Consider the following 16,239-nt stretch of genomic DNA (forward strand, 5'->3'; position numbering starts at 1 on the left):
AGCAGCAGCATGCACTGGGCATCACATATGTGAAGTGTGGTCTGCCACGGTGGGAGGGCACAGTGCAACTGTTTTTTTGATAAGGCAGCCACTTTTCAGCAGAATCCCCCATCCCAGCTCTCTTACAGATGAACTTTTAGGCCTAATCTAAACAGCAATGAGAATATTTTGTTTTAAGACTTTTTGCTTTGACTCCCCCATACACCATCTACAGTCTGAATGGCAGCTCCTTTTTCACATCTAGGTGGGTGCGCATAACAGGCAGGCCTTAGAGCTACAGCTGATCTGATCCTGGGACATACAAACACATTCAAGGTCTCTGGAGGGAAACAGAGGGAACCAAACATTCAGGTGCCTAACTCCCCATGGGGGAGAGATGTACCACCGAGAGCTTACCCCCAGTGTGGGCTCACATGGACCAATGGTCTGACCTGGCACAGCAATCCCTATGAGAGGGACGTACCATCAGCACCATGCAGTGGTAAACAGCTGCAACGCATTTAAATCCAAAGACATGCAGGGCTTGAGCAATGATTTACACAAACACCCTACAGGAGGTAACTTGTAGAGCATGCTGATCCAGACAGTTTGAACTCTGCTAGCTCCTTGGCATCAGCGTGTGTGGAGTTAGTTTTTGAGGGTTTGATCTCTGATATCAAGGGTTAACAGCATTCTGTCTAATCACCTTGGTCGGGATAATTTCGGGACAGCAGCCGATATGTGAAGGACAGTTCTGCAGGAAGGTTAGGGCTGCGAGTGCTTAGCCAACACAGAGGGAATTTATAAGTCTGAGTCTCCTAACCAGCACCTCACATTTCTAAAGGAAACAGATGATGAGCACTCAATAGCAGCCTCTTCTCTGATCTTCAGTTACCGGCTCCTGCAATTAGATTAAAAAGCAAGACATTTTAGATAATCAACAATAGCAGCTCTAACATCATCCCCCAGTTGTAAGCAACAGACAAGCTGCTTTGGACTCAGTCTAGGTCCACAAGCTACCCCCTCACCAAAGTCAATCACTGTGTTGAAACTCAGACACTTGGACCGTTCTTCCACACTCGTGCTCACAGCCAGGCAGTTTGCGGTCTCCCCAAAGCAGCGACGCAGCACTCCTCATGCTACCACCACCAGAGCACAAGCAACACCTGTACTAGCCCAGGGAGCTAGCGTTTTGCTCCTTGGTCAGCACACCAGGGAGTAGGGGAATGGGACTGGAGGCCTGGATAAGGGCTTAGGGGCCCTTTCATATACACAGAGAAGGGGGCAGTTTATTAGACAAACTGTTCTCTGTTTACAAGCAACATGCAGGAAAAGCTCCTTAACTGGGAGAAGCAGATGTCTCACTGCTCTATATAGAGTCCCAGTGTATGGTGACGATGCTCTTATTCCTGCCCCTTTGGCTGTGCTCATGCAAGATCAGGACTAGTGCCCAACCTGAGCCCAGAGCTCAGCATTAGTTCCTTCCCAAAAATAGACCCAGCCTGTCTGGCTGGAGCTCCAACACCTTCAGTGGAATGAAAACCAAGCAACCGTCCTTACTGCTGTGTCTTTGGGAGCTGACCCAGCAGAACAAGGCTGATGCCATGCATCAGCCCATAGTGCAATGATTCATTAAGAAAGATCAAATATGAAGCACAGGTACGTTCTGTAGGTCTCCAGGAAGCCCTGCTAGACTGGATCCTCACCACACCTTGGCTAGAAAGCTGGCTAAAGCTTTATATGACCAGCTGCTCTATTTGGGCACGTTAAGGGTCGTTACCACAGACTTGGCGTAAGTCCTTCTGCTTTAGCTCACTCTCAACCAATCCAAATGTACACAGACACATCTGAACTCATCTCCAGTGTGTGTTTATCAATGCTGTGACCTTCAGGCACTGAGCTAAGCCATTCCCCCTTTCACCCAAGTATCCTCCTTAGAAAACCTCATCTCACAAGATTAATGTACTAGAAAATCTAATCAGATACAGGTGCACACAATCCCAAGGTGGCCTGCCCATACAGCGACAAGACTGATTGCAGGTTTTGTCTGTGAAATGTTCCAGTACCTGTCCAATGATACATGTGGACTCTCCACCTGAAATCAGGACACCTACTGTCCAGCATCTGGAAATGGTCGACTATTCCATACCACAGCCAGCCAGCCCATAGTGATGACCATAGCAAAAGCTGATGAGCAGTCATTTTTCAAGTACCAATTTCCCATCCATGCACCTCAGCATAAAAAAAAAGCAGAGGGCTGCCGACAACGCACCCTGTACTCCCTAGACACATGCACCCAGCAGATTTTATTGTGAAATTGGTACAATATCCTGGGCTGCCTGGCTTTTTAATCATGGGAGGTGATTAAGCATCTGGTTGTACATAACAGGTCTGCTTAAAAAGGAGTCCAAAAAAGCTTCACTGCTGCTCGAAGTACTGGAACATTTTTAAAGTTTAGTTCTGGCTTGAAAAGCGAGGATATTAGACAGTTCCCTTTACTCTGACCTGCCACTTATGTGCATTTGTTTGTTATCTTTCTGCTTACTTTACTGACCAAACTACTTCTGCTAGCACTGCAAAGCCAGCAAAGCTGAGAGGGAGAGCTGGCTTGCGTATAGCCAGATTAGTCAAACTGAGTTCCAGCTGCAGAATCTCTAATTCTTGGCAATGCACAAGCCAGCATGACTTTCAGATTCTTACTTGGATTCTAAGCTCTTTGGGGAAGGGACTGTCTTTTTGTTCTCTGTTTGTACAGCCCTTAGCACCATGAGATCCTGGTTGTAACAACGATATAAATAATATCATCATGAATTTTCTGGCCTAACACCTGAGGAAAACTTGGGAATTAATCATCTCTCTTGTTCCCCCGCCCATGTGTTTTATGTAAGGCTGCTTTTGACAGGACAACTGCACTTAAAGGGTAAAAAAAAATACCCTGCTTGGTGCAAAGAAGGAGTCGATTAGCATAGTGTTTTACAATTTTCAGATTTTTCTTAAATCAGATTGCAACCAGACTATTAGACGTTATGCTTTTGAAACGTATTCATCGCTCAGCACCTCAGAGTTACAGTTACATGAATCCTGACCTACTAGCTCAAAATACAGTGATAAAAATAAACTACAGAAATAAGCTTCACACCAAGCCCCCATTTATGTGGAGTGTGTTTTGCACTGCAAATAACTGTGTCCACGATGCTGCATTCTCAGTTCATTCACGCTTTTGCCTGGCAATTTACAGCAGGCGTCAAGTAACGTGTGTATTTCAATGGGGATCTCCAAAAGTGGAGGCCTTTTTTTTAAAACTGGCAAATTCCTACCCAAAGTGTAAACCGTAATAATGCTATTTTGTGCTTCTCCATCACCTTTCATCTGAGGATGCGTTATAAGTTGCATGTTTATCTTCTCAGCTAACTAGTAATACTTAACTTGCAGGGTAAGTATTACCATCCCTCCATTCTGTAGATGGGGAAACTGAGGCACGGGGAGCTTAAGTAACTTGCCCAAGATCAAGGAGACAGTCTCTGTAGCAAGTGGGGCTCACACTGGGAACAGATGCTCAGATCACAGAAACTCTGTCATATACTCAGAAGTAAAAGACCATAATCCTCCCTAATGTTTAAACTAATGGCTACTTCAAAGGAATTCTCTTGCAAAATCTTGTTTTCTTTCAAGCCACAGGCATCCCCGGAACAGGACAGCTTTATGGCCAGTCCGTCAAGGCTACAGTTTGACAAGGGGACCAAGAAAAACGCTCAATGGGTCACACCTCCTTCCAGTTAATGCTTGTTGCTGTTTAAGGGGTAAAAGATTTTCAATTAAGTATAGTGTAAGTACATGAAACTCCCTCCCTAAGATCCAAATGGCATGGAATACCACCAGGCTGTTTAATAATAGTTACCCTGAACTCAATGCTTTGCGAATCGGGCTCTTGGGACACTGGGCAACTGAATCAGTTTTTAAAGAACAAAACCTTGTGAAGAGTCATATGTGGCAAGAGCTCATAAGAGCTGCAATACTGGGTCAGATCATATTCCATCTTGCTCAGTATCCTGTCTCCAACAGTAGCCCCTACCAGAGCTTCAAGGGGAGTAAACACAACAGAGCAATTATGGAGTGATCCACCCCTCTCTTCCACTCCCAGCTTCAAGCAGTTACAGATTTAGAGTCACCTAAAGCATGGGGTAACATCCCTTATCATCTTGGCTAATAGCTATTGATGGAGCTATCCTCCATGAACTTATCCAATTCTTGCTTAAGCCCAGTTACACTTTTGGTCACCACAACATCCCATGTCAATGAGTTCCACAGGTTAGTTGTGCACGGTGTGAAAAAGTACTTCCTTTTGTTTGTATTAAACCTACTGCCTATTCATTTGATCAGGTGACCCCCTGGTTTTTGTATTGTGTGAAATGGTAAATAATGCTTCTCTATTCACTTTTTCTACAACAATCATGATTTTATAGGCCTCTATCACATCCCGCTTAGTCATCTTTTTAGTCTCTCCTTGTATGGAAGCCATTCCAGACCCTGGGTAATTTTTGCTTCTCTTTTCTGAGCCGTTTCCAGTCCCCACAGCCTGACATCTGCGGATCGGAGATCCACGTCCCCTCCACTAGCAGGACATGTGGTGGACAGGAAAGCACGGCAGCCATGCAGCAAAGGGCTGAGACAGGGCATTCAGAGTAAGGCATGGAGCTGAAGCTCAGGATCTGACTTTGGGAGGGATAACAGCCATTTCAGCTCATCAGATGACTGAGAAAAATGCCAAGTCTTGAGCCCACACTCCCCAACAACTACAATAGACTCATCCATAGACACCATTGGGAACAGACCCAGGCTTGTATATAGGGGAAATTACCAACATTTACTCCAGGGGGAATTTTGTGCCACAACACAGTGCAGAATTTGCACATAATTTCATTTCCCCCCCTCCCCCCAGAGCAGAATTAGTGCTGCAAAGCTGCTGGCTGTCAGTAGCAGATGCGGGACCCAGCAGAGCCTGGCTCTCTAGCTTGCAAATACATGACACTGCCAGGGGGAGGGGGAGCTGGACTTTTCCATGCAGGTGCAGTTCCCAGCATGTCCTGAAGGAAGAAAGTGGCATGCAGGAAACTCTGTACAAGCCTGGGACCCAGCATCAGGCTGTTTCTCCCTCTGGATCCCTGGGTTCTGGGTGGTAGGGGGTGCAGGTGTCTGGGGCACCCCCTTAGTCCCCCACAGCTGGACTCTGGGAGGGTAGGGGGTGTGGATGCCTAAGACTGGAGGGACAGAGATTTCTCCCAAGATGGGCCCAGCTGATGTGTGTGACACACTCAGACAGGTGCCCAACAAAAGCATAACAGAGAAACAGGAACTGGGTTGCTGTAGGAGTTTCTTTGACTCTCTACTCCTGGGGGAATCTTTTTTGCTGTCTGTATTGTTACAGACATACTGGCTGACAGGTATTTTGAAATAAGATACCAAAATAATTGAAACTGGTGTGATTATATTATTATTTTGACAAATAAAATATACAGAATTTTAAAATATTGTGTGCAGAATGTTTAATTTTTTAATGCAGAATTCCCTCAGGAATACACATTACTACACCACTATGTGGGTGACTTCCTACGTGAACCCTTATTCCAAACAATGGCCTTTTTAGTTTAGATTACATCCCCTTGGAAGTAACACTGGTAGGTTTTCCTGGATAGACACACCCTAGCTCTGAGATTTCAATCAAGTTTTGCAAAACCAACCAAATGCTACAGCTGCTGCACACGTGTACAGCGTCCACTGACTTCAGTAGCAGCTGAACCCGAAGAGCTACAACTGTGCTGAGCTCCACTGTGCCAAACTCAGCCCTGTTTGTAAGCCTCGACTTTTGTTCAACCAATAGCGGTGAACAATTTAAATGTCAGATGCTACAGTAATGGGGGCAATACATGGAGCCTGACAACCTTTGACACAATGCCACCTACAGCAAAATAAAACCTGGATACAGAAGACACTCCATCCACTACAGAAATGCAGCTGCTTCTAGGGAGGACTGTGTTACAGAGCTCTCCATCTCCACTTGCTGATGGTGGTAATAAAAGCATTTCAGTTTATGTAGGGGAATGCTGACACACGGAATAAAAATACAGAGAAAAGTTATCCCATTCCACTTTGAGCTAACATGTAGGTCCCAGCTTACAGCATGAGGAGACCACCAGCCGTTGTACTTACTGCTTTTCCAGGGTAGGCTATATGGTAAGGACTTAGGTGCTCTCATGCCTGACATTAGGTTACTCTTCTGTTCCATTACTACGCTGGACCCAGGGCTGAAAGAGATCAAATACGAATTATCCTACACGTGTGTACTTCTTTTAGCCAAGTACCTTTTACTATAAATATTCAAGTATTTTTCTAAAACTGAAGACAACAGAGTATGTTAATTTAAACAAACCTTCATGCAATCAGAACAGTTACTTCTCCTCGCAAAGGCTAGAGAAAAGTGTGCAACATGTTGATGCCATCTACTTTGACTAAAATCCCCAGAATCAGTCATCCAGACAAGAAAGAAATAAGCCAAAGACAGCAAGAAAAACCAGAGTTAAAGCTTGATTATCAGTATTGCACTGCCCTCAACTGTAAATGGCATCTCAGCACACATGCCCTAGTCATCTCTATACATGCAGACTTCATGCAGACGTCTAACAGTGAATGCCAGTGAAAATGAGATAGGATCAGAGGCTAAAATAGGGAAAGAACAAGTTAAAAATTACTTAGACAAGTTAGATGTCTTCAAGTCAGCAGGGCCTGATGAAATACATCCTAAAATATTCAAGGTGCTGTCCGAGGAGATATCTGAGCCATAAGCAATTATCTTTGAAAAGTCATGGAAGACAGGAGATTCCAGAGGACTGGAAAAGGGGCAAATATAGCGCCAAATCTATAAAAAGGGGAATAAGGACAACTTGGGGAATTACAGACCAGTCAGCTTAACATCAGTACCCGAGAAGATAATGGAGCAAATAATTAAGCAATCAAATTGCCGAATCCTAGAAAATAATAAGGCGATAAGGAACAGTCAGCATGGATTTGCCAAGAACAAATCGTGGCAAAACCAACCTAATAGCTTTCTTTGACAGTGTAACAAGCCTTGTGGATGGGGGAGGGTAATGGTAGATGTGGTGTATCTTAAGTTTAATAAGTCTTTTGATATGGTCTCGCATGACCTCCTCATAAACAAACTAGGGAAATACAACCTAGACGGAGCTCCTACAAGGTGGGTGAATAACTGGTTGGAAAATCGTTCCCAGAGAGTAGGTGGCTCACAGTCAAGCTGGAAGGGCATACTGAGTGGGATCCCACAGGGATCAGTTCTGGGTCCGCTTCTGTTCAGTATCTTCATCAGCAATTTAGATAATGGCATAGAGAGCACATTTATAAAGTTTGCAGACAATACCAAGCTGCAAGGGGTTACAAGTACTTTGGGGGATAGGATTAAAATTCAAAATGATCTGGACAAACTGGAGAAATGGTCTGAAGTAAATAGGATGTGCAACACTCCATATTCATCATAGTGTTATTATTAGGATCATTGATTATGGCATAATTATGATGTTTTGTACAAGATCGGTCATGTAAGGTGTCATTGGAAAAATTATGATTTGCTGAATATGATTATCCTATTTGTATGCATGTATCATTTTTGTATTTGAAGTTATGAATATTGACTAGGTATCTGTATTTCAAAGGGGCTTACTCTGGAAAACACCCACAGCCAGCCTTTCAGGTACAACAGTGAAGAAGCCAAACAGTGCTAATGGCTCATCAACAAAGACAATGGACTGTGGAATAGCTTAGCCTTCCTGTGGAAGGCCAGTCTAAGTTATGGCTGCTATGACTCTGCAAGGGCACGTGACCAGACCATGCTTCTGGACTCCATTTGGGGTACCTGAATTTTTCCACAAACTGGTCTGGGAACCAAGTTTGAAACAGAGCTCCTGCCATATGAAAAAGCTATATAAGGCAAGGAGTGACATCGTTGGTTGTTCTTCACTTCCCCACAACTCAACAGAGAGAAGCTCTAAAAGAAAAAGTCTTGGAACAGGGTAGGAGATCCCAAGCTGCAAAACAAATGCAGCTTGTCCCTTAAGAATCTGCAAGCCTGACTATCATCAGCCAGGGTGAGAATTTGTTAATTCATATCCAATCTTTCTAGTATTTTCGGCTTATAGTTTGCAGTTCTGTTTATTTACGAGGTAATCATTTATAATCTCTCTTTTGTAGTTAAACTTTTTTGCTTTATCTAAACTGGTATGCCTGTGACCAAAGTGTCTGGGGAAAAATCTCAGCCTGGTTAACACAAGTATGCATTGTCCTCTCCACATTGAAGGAATGGCGAACTGGGCAATAAATTCATACTGATTGGGGTTTTGATCAGGGCGGGATGGTACAGCTCTGGGGTCCCAGACTGGGGGTTATTTTGGCTGTAGCCTCTCTATTGCTGGATCATGCAGTGGCTGTCCAAAGCCTGCATGAAACTGCAGCTGGGTGTGTCCCTGCCTGTGTGAATGCTGCTGGGAGTGTAGGTCCAGGAGCAGTCTATAGCCTGTGACAGCAGCACAGTGCTGAGAGGGAGCCCAGGCTGGTGAGTCAGTGGGCTCAGTGGAACCCCAGTCCCAGGTGGCACCCCTGGGGGAACCCGTCACAGGATGAAATTCAATAAGAACAAATTCAGAGTACTCCACTATCAGTTGCACACATACAAAATGGGAAATGACTGCCTAGGATGGAGTACTGAAGAAAAGGATCTGAGGGTCATACTGGATCACAAGCTAAATAGGAGTCAACATCATTCTGAGATGCATTAGCAGGAGTGTTGTAAGCAAGACGCGAGAAGTAATTCTTCTGCTCTACTCCATGCTGATTAAATGTCATCTGGAGTATTGTGTCCAATGATTGGTGCCACATTTCAGGAAAGATGTGGACAAATTGAAGGAAGTTCAGAGAAGAGCAACAAAACTGATTAAAGGTCTAGAAAACATGACCTATGGGGGAAGATTGAAAAAAATTGGGTTTGTTTAGCCTGGAGAAGAGAAGACTGAGAAGGGACATAACGGTTTTCAAGTAGATAAAAGGTTGCTACAAGGAAAAGGGAGAAAAACTGTTCTCTTTAACCACTGAGAATAGGACAAGAAACAATGGGCTTAAATTTCAGCAAGGGCGGTTTAGGTTTGACAGGAAGTTTTTCCTTTTGTCCAAGTGGTTGAGCACTGGAATAAATTGCTTAGGGAGGTTGCAGAATCTCCATCACTGGAGATTTTTAAGAGCAAGTTAGACAGACAGCTGTGAGGGATGGTCTAGATCAGTGGTTTTCAAACTTTTTTTCTGGTGACCCAGTTGAAAAAAAATTGTTGATGCCCGCGATCCAAAGGAGCTGGGGATGAGGAGTCTGGGGTGTGGGCTGCGGCCAGGAATGAGGGCCTCAGAGTGTGGGAGGGGGTCAGGGCTCTGGGCTGGGGCTGCAGGAGGGGGCTCTGGGTTTGGGGGGTTCAGAGCTGGGGCAGGGGTGTGGTGTTATCTCGGGAGGCTCCTGGTCAGCGGTGCAGCTGGGGTGCAGAGGCAGGCTTCCTGCCTTTCCTGGCACCGCGGACAACGCTGCACCCCGGAAGCAGCCAGCAGCATGTCTGGCTCCTAGGCGCAGGGGTGCAAGCAGCTCCGCATGGCTCTCGCCCACAGGCATTGCCCCACCCAGCTCCCACTGGCCGGGAACTGGCCAATGGGAGTGCAGAGCCGGTGCTCGGGGCGGGGGCAGCGCATGGAGCCCTGGGGCTCACCCCCCACCTAAGAGCTGGACCTGCTGCTGGCCGCTTCCAGGGCACAGTGCAGTGTCGGAACAGCTAGGGACTAGCCTGCCTTAGCTGGGCAGCACCACCGACGGGACTTTTAACAGTCAGCAGTGCTGACGAGAGCCGCCGCGACCCAGTGCCCTTCATTCCGCAACCCAGTTCTGGGTCACGACCCGCAGTTTGAAAACCACTGGTCTAGATAATACTTAGTCCTGCCATGAGTGCATGGGACTGGACTAGAGGACCTCGAGGTCCCTTCAGTCCTACAATTCTATGTCACTGTTACAGGCTGTAGAAGTTCATATGTTGATGACCTCTGATTAGACAGGTAAGGCACAGTACAATGATTTGGGTGTTCAGGGGTGAGACAGAGATAATGACCAGACACATTATGCTTCATTTTCCAATCCCGCATTGTGATTACACAAACAACAAAATGATTATTTCTGACTCAGGCCATGAGAGATTAGATTAGCTGTCAGAAGTTTAAGCCTAAATTGCTTAACAGCTGACATCAGTCTGCATTTCTATCAAGCCCAGCGTAACAGTTTAGTGTTTAATACCCCCCCCCACAAATACAGAACCAGTGGGGATTGAACCCAGGGCCATCAGCACTAATAGTACTACAGTAGAACTAGAGGAGTAACCATTATCTGGTAGCAACAGTATGTTCGTATACTCTCATATGGATCTGCCACTAAAAGGAGACAGGAAACATTGACCCAGGGGCACAGGACTGTTGAGTCATGCCAGTGGGAACGCCCCCACCATCACCCCAAAAATAGGATTCATAAAGTAAATTGCATCTTCCCAACAACACAGCAGCATGAGTTCAAAGTAGTCTGAAAGCACATCATTTATGGAAAGCACTGTCACAAGAAATACACCTTTTGCTACCTGTTGTTTACGCCACTACTGAACGTGCCCCAGACGAAAGTAGAATTTGATTGCTCCTGTAGATCTGCCAAAAGGAAACAGACATCACTGTGGCTCAGTACTGAGTAACTTCTGCAAGCGTCATAGCAACATCAAATAAGAAATACGGCAGAGACGCTGCTAGGTTTACAAAACGGAATGAGAATTTTCTACGGCTTGGCATAAGTGACAGCAGAGCAGACATTTAACTGAGAAATATAAAGTGTAAAGGTTATCATCAATTTCCATTTTCATCAAAGCACAGATGGTGCAACAGACTATATGGAAAACAACAGAAGTTCTGTAAAGAATAGAAGGCATGTGGAAGAGCCTGTGAAGCAGGGGAACTTAATTTGTTCATGGACAGTATAATTGGGTGTCCCAACACATGATCTGTGCAGAAGGATCTATGGGACCTCTCTCTCCTAGTCCATGTGACTTCTTTGGGGACAAGAAGAAGGGAATAGCAGGCGCTGACAGCCCGTGTCATCAACCTACTTCCTTACCTCTATCCCAATCTTCTTCACATGGAGGCGGCTGCCACATGCTGACAATGTTCATCTTCTCTCCCTGGCAGTTATCTGACTGACTCACTTAAAGCAAAGAAGAGTCTTAGTGAGAAAATCTTTTTGGATAAATAAAATCCTATTTTAGGTACATTAATCATTTTTTGACCTAGCTGTAGAATAGCTCTAGGCCTTGGAGAGGAGCAGCATACACTGGAAGCTGATCAGGTACTCCCCTAGTCTTAGGAGCAAAACTCTTGAGGCCAGGGATGGGCATCTTGAAGGTAGCAAAGGGATACAAAATCCATGAGAACCCTTTGGTGGGCCATACCTTAAGAGGCTATATATTGTCTAACTCAGAAAGGTTTGCTACAACACCGAATGTTTGGCAAGCCAAATCAAATGATCTGGCAGGGTGGATGTGGCCCCCATTTGCCAATGCCTGTTTTAGGCCTTTTCTAAAGCTAAACAATTCTGCACACATCTTCCAGCAATGGTGCAGCTGCTCCAACATACGAATTGGGAGAGGGTTCAGGTGTGTTTCTACTGTCATGTCACAAAAATCTTCTCAGGGTTTTTTCACTACTGTCATGCTCTAAGCCCTGTCTACATTAACATGCACATCATTGCTATCTTCAGTACAACTCTACATTTGCCAGAGAATAGGTACGTTTTCCAGTGTAGTGATAGCCATATAGATATCAGTGGGGGGAAGAACTGGAACACGACCCACATAACCAAGTGATTTAGGTGCTGGGCTGACAGACCTGGATAGTGAACTCCTCATCACAGAGCAGACAGCATGGGCAGTGGTAGGGAAGCTTCTCCATAGTCCCCTCCCCAACTTGCCCCACTCTGAACTGGAGGAACCTAACTCCTGTTGGGAAAGTTATTCAGCCTCCCTGGCTCAGTCATGGCTTTTCCGCTAAGATAGTCAAGTAGGATGTAACAGAAGTGAGGATTGTTATGATCTAGACACTTGTCCATTAAGAACTGGACTGAGACCAATTTATTTCACATATGCCACTAGACAGGCTATAAAGATTTTTGGTCACTATCAGGTCAGATCTGCACTGGAGACCCACCTCTCTCATGGCCACTATCTTTCCTCTCTAAGCCATCCAGATTCCCAGCTAGATCTCATTCAACACACACAGTTTATGGCATAATGCACAGTTCCCATTTTAATGCTAAAATCTCTGGCAGATAACACATGTAATGCAAGCCAGTTGCCTCTCAGATGCTTAGGAGAATTTCCATGGGCACAGAATGAATGAAACTCAAGCCTTCAAGGACTCCTGCTGCTTCAGGATCATGAAGCACTACGGGTAAAGGGTTGCTTATGGAATAATAGAGCATTAAAACAATCTAACATTAACAGCAAAAGTTACGTTAGAACTCCGTTAGCCCAAGAGTTCCCAAAGTGAGTTTACAGAGCCAAAGGAGTCTACTATTTTCTCACCAATGTCTTCCTCAATGCAGCTTTTGTCATCACAGCTTGATATATGATGGCTGATCTCAGCTCTGGGAACCTGATGGCGGGCATTAAAGGGGCATGTGGCTAGCTGCTTTGCAATTTCAGGGTGGTTCTAGAGAAACAGAAAAAGCATGTGCTATCTCACTGAATTCACCCAAACCCTTGTGTTTTCTAATCACTAGTGAAGGGTTTGTGCAATCTGCATCCTGAAATAGGTTGAAAAAATTAAAACAAGGAAAGTCAAACTTAGTTCAGGTCCTGAGCACAAAAGCAGTGGAAAAACAGCAAAGCATACGCATCCTTTATGATACAGCCTATGTTTGTTTATTTTTACATTTAAACTACGCCCTGAATTTATCTGACTGAAGATCAGCCCCAGAACAAGCACAGTGAAACTGTTGCAGTGTCAGCACTGGCATGGTTCAATGCACAGATGAAATTGCCCTAAGAAGCCGACCTGGGGAGTAAGTGCTTTGAAACCCTAAATAATTCAGCCACTTTATTTTTAAATTAAGTAAGCGACAAACTAGAGAACAAGAAGAAAGTCAAGGAAAGTGTGAATGATGGAGGCAACCTAGTGACAGAGGATGTGGAAAAAGCTAATGTTCGTGAAGACAGAGGCAAAAAAAGTACAAGGTCAGCTCCCAGACTACTGCACTGGGCAGCACAGCGTGCGGAGGAGGTGACCAGCCCTCTGTGGAGAAAGAAGTGGCTCGGGACTATTTAGAAAAGCTGGACGAGCACAAGTCCATGGGGCTGGATGCGCTGCATCCGAGAGTCCTAAAGGAGTTGGCGGATACGACTGCAGAGCCACTGGCCATTCTCTTTGAAAACTCATGGTGATCGGGGGAGGTCCCGGATGACTGGAAAAAGGCTAATGTAGTGCCCATCTTTAAAAAAGGAAAGAAGGAGGATCCAGGGAACTACAGGCCAGTCAGCCTCACTTCAGTCCCTGGAAAAATCATGGAGCAGGTCCTCAAGGAATCAATTCCGAAGCACTTACAGGAGAGGAAAGTGATCAGGAACAGTCAGCATGGATTCACCAAGGGCAAGTCATGCCTGACTAATCTAATTGCCTTCTATGATGAGAAAACTGGTTCTGTGGATGAAAGGAAAGCAGTGGACGTGTTATTCCTTGACTTTAGCAAAGCTTTTGACATGGTCTCCCACAGTATTCTTGCCAGCAAGTTAAAGAAGTATGGACTGGATGAATGAACTATAAGGTGGATAGAAAGCTGGTTAGATTGTCGGGCTCAACGGGTAGCGATCAATGGCTCCATGTCTAGCTGGCAGCCGGTATCAAGTGGAGTGCCCCAAGGGTCGGTCCTGGGGCCGGTTTTGTTCAATGTCTTCATAAATAATCTGGAGGATGGCGTGGATTGCACCCTCAGCAAGTTTGCAGATGACACTAAACTGGGAGGAGAGGTAGATACACTGGAGGGTAGGGATAGGATACAGAGGGACCTAGACAAGTTGCAGGATTGTGCCAAAAGAAATCTGATGAGGTTCAACAGGGACAAGTGCAGAGTCCTGCACTTAGGAGCGAAGAATCCCATGCACCGCTACAGACTAGGGACCGAATGGCTCGGCAACAGTTCTGCAGAAAAGGACCTAGGGGTGACAGTGGACGAGAAGCTGGATATGAGTCAACAGTGTGCCCTTGTTGCCAAGAAGGCCAATGGCATTTTGGGATGTATAAGTAGGGGCATTGCCAGCAGAGCTAGGGACGTGATCGTTGCCCTCTACTCGACATTGGCGAGGCCTCATCTGGAGTACTGTGTCCAGTTTTGGGCCCCACTCTACAAGAAGTATGTGAAAAAATTGGAAAACGTCCAGCGGAGGGCAACAAGAATGATTAGGGGACTGGAACACATGACTTATGAGGAGAAACTGAGGGAACAGGGATTGTTTAGTCTGTGGAAGAGAAGAAGGAGGGGGGGATTTGATAGCTGCTTTCCAATACCTGAAAGGGGGTTCCAAAGAGGATGGATATAGACTGTTCTCAGTGGTACCAGATGACAGAACGAGGAGTAATGGTCTCAAGTCGCAGTGGGGGAGGTTTAGGTTGGATATTAGGAAAAACTTTTTCACTAGGAGGGTTGTGAAGCACTGGAATGGGTTACCTAGGGAGGTGGTGGAATCTCCTTCCTTAGAAGTTTTTAAGGTCAGGCTTGACAAAGCCCTGGCTGGGATGATTTAGTTGGGGATTGGTCCTGCTTTGAGCAGGGGGTTGGACTAAGTGACCTCCTGAGGTCCCTTCCAACCCCGATATTCTATGATAAGTCTCTGCCTGCGCTAGAGCTTAAGTCTTTGCAGTTAATTTAACCCTCCTGAAACAGGAGGGAAGTTACTCAATGTTCCAGCTGAGGCCACATCTATATTGGGAGCATTTTGCCAGGATAGGTAAACTAGTACGGACATAGAAGAGCACTACTGGCCCCCACTGAATGAAGAGCCTTTACCCTTAGAAAAGAGCAAGAATACAAAGAGGAAGAACCCACTGCTCAGGCTTGCTCTGCATGGCTTTTATATTACTAGAGCTATGTTGGCTAGGGGCGTGATTCCTCACCAATACAATCAGACCAGTACATCATCTTAACACATGGATGCAGTTATACCGGTATAAGTGCGCTTATACCAGTACAACTAATATACACTAGCACTGGAGAGCTTAAAATAAGATACTAGACTGAGAGGACAAAAGAAAGGAGCAGATTCTCCTCTTAAATATACAGCATTCTCGCCCAGGATAGAAGACTGCGAAGAGGGACTTGCAGACAGATGTACACTGAATAGAGTTATTAGCAATATAAAAAAAAAGATGGCTTAGCAGCTCTCCTGCTCTGATTGCAAAGTAAAGAATTAACTGCAACATCAGATCACTTCTGCTTTGGCCAGCCAGAAGGCATCCATATAACACTGGCTGCATTTGCTCCATGGCCTGAAGTGGGAAGTAAATACCCTGGTCCCATGAGTGAACTGTTGGAAGAGAATAGGATCCCGTCACTGAGCTAGGTATTCTGAAGAACCTGTTTCGCCTTTCTTCAGGGTAAATGCACTGATCTGAAGGGCATTACTAAATATGAACTGGATGCTTTTACGAAGTGGTAAATGGAGGAGCGATATAAATATGAAATAAAGACGGCTTCTTCCAGCCTAATAGCAAGTGAATGCATCCTTCTAGCAAAAGGCAGCACAGCATACTGAGCTCACCATGCATTAGCATTTGCAAAAATATGATTTCCCAAGTGCATTAGAGACCTTAACATCCCATCCTACCTTCCTGCACTTTATAAGATGATAGGGAAACCGACAGGCCCTGATTTGATGATATTTATCATAGGGACATTGTATTAACCTCTCTGGATCCAAAGCATCAACTGGAAGAGAAGGAATAAAAAGACAAAAGAAAAAACATTCTGTAAAACAAGATTTAAGTTCATCATCAACACAATTAACAAGAGTGGAAACATACTAGGTACTGGAGCTGCCCTCTAACGGGGTTAAGCCATCAATTTTTAATAGCCGAGACAAAAATGCTAAA

At 45.2% G+C, this 16,239-nt stretch overlaps 1 protein-coding gene across 1 annotated transcript in view; it reads right to left on the reverse strand.

The window, feature by feature from the left end:
• Positions 1-310: 310 nt before the first annotated feature.
• LOC141975265 (maestro heat-like repeat-containing protein family member 2B) overlaps positions 311-16,239 on the reverse strand; it is a 77,246-nt gene continuing 61,317 nt past the window's right edge. Inside the window, 6 exon segments of the mRNA XM_074935564.1 lie at positions 311-319; positions 6,155-6,281; positions 10,695-10,758; positions 11,219-11,305; positions 12,681-12,807; positions 15,975-16,075. Of these exon segments, the coding sequence (XP_074791665.1) occupies positions 311-319; positions 6,155-6,281; positions 10,695-10,758; positions 11,219-11,305; positions 12,681-12,807; positions 15,975-16,075 (515 nt within the window).

Source organism: Natator depressus, chromosome 20, assembly GCF_965152275.1.
Source record: "Natator depressus isolate rNatDep1 chromosome 20, rNatDep2.hap1, whole genome shotgun sequence".
In the NCBI taxonomy this organism is placed as follows: domain Eukaryota; kingdom Metazoa; phylum Chordata; order Testudines; family Cheloniidae; genus Natator; species Natator depressus.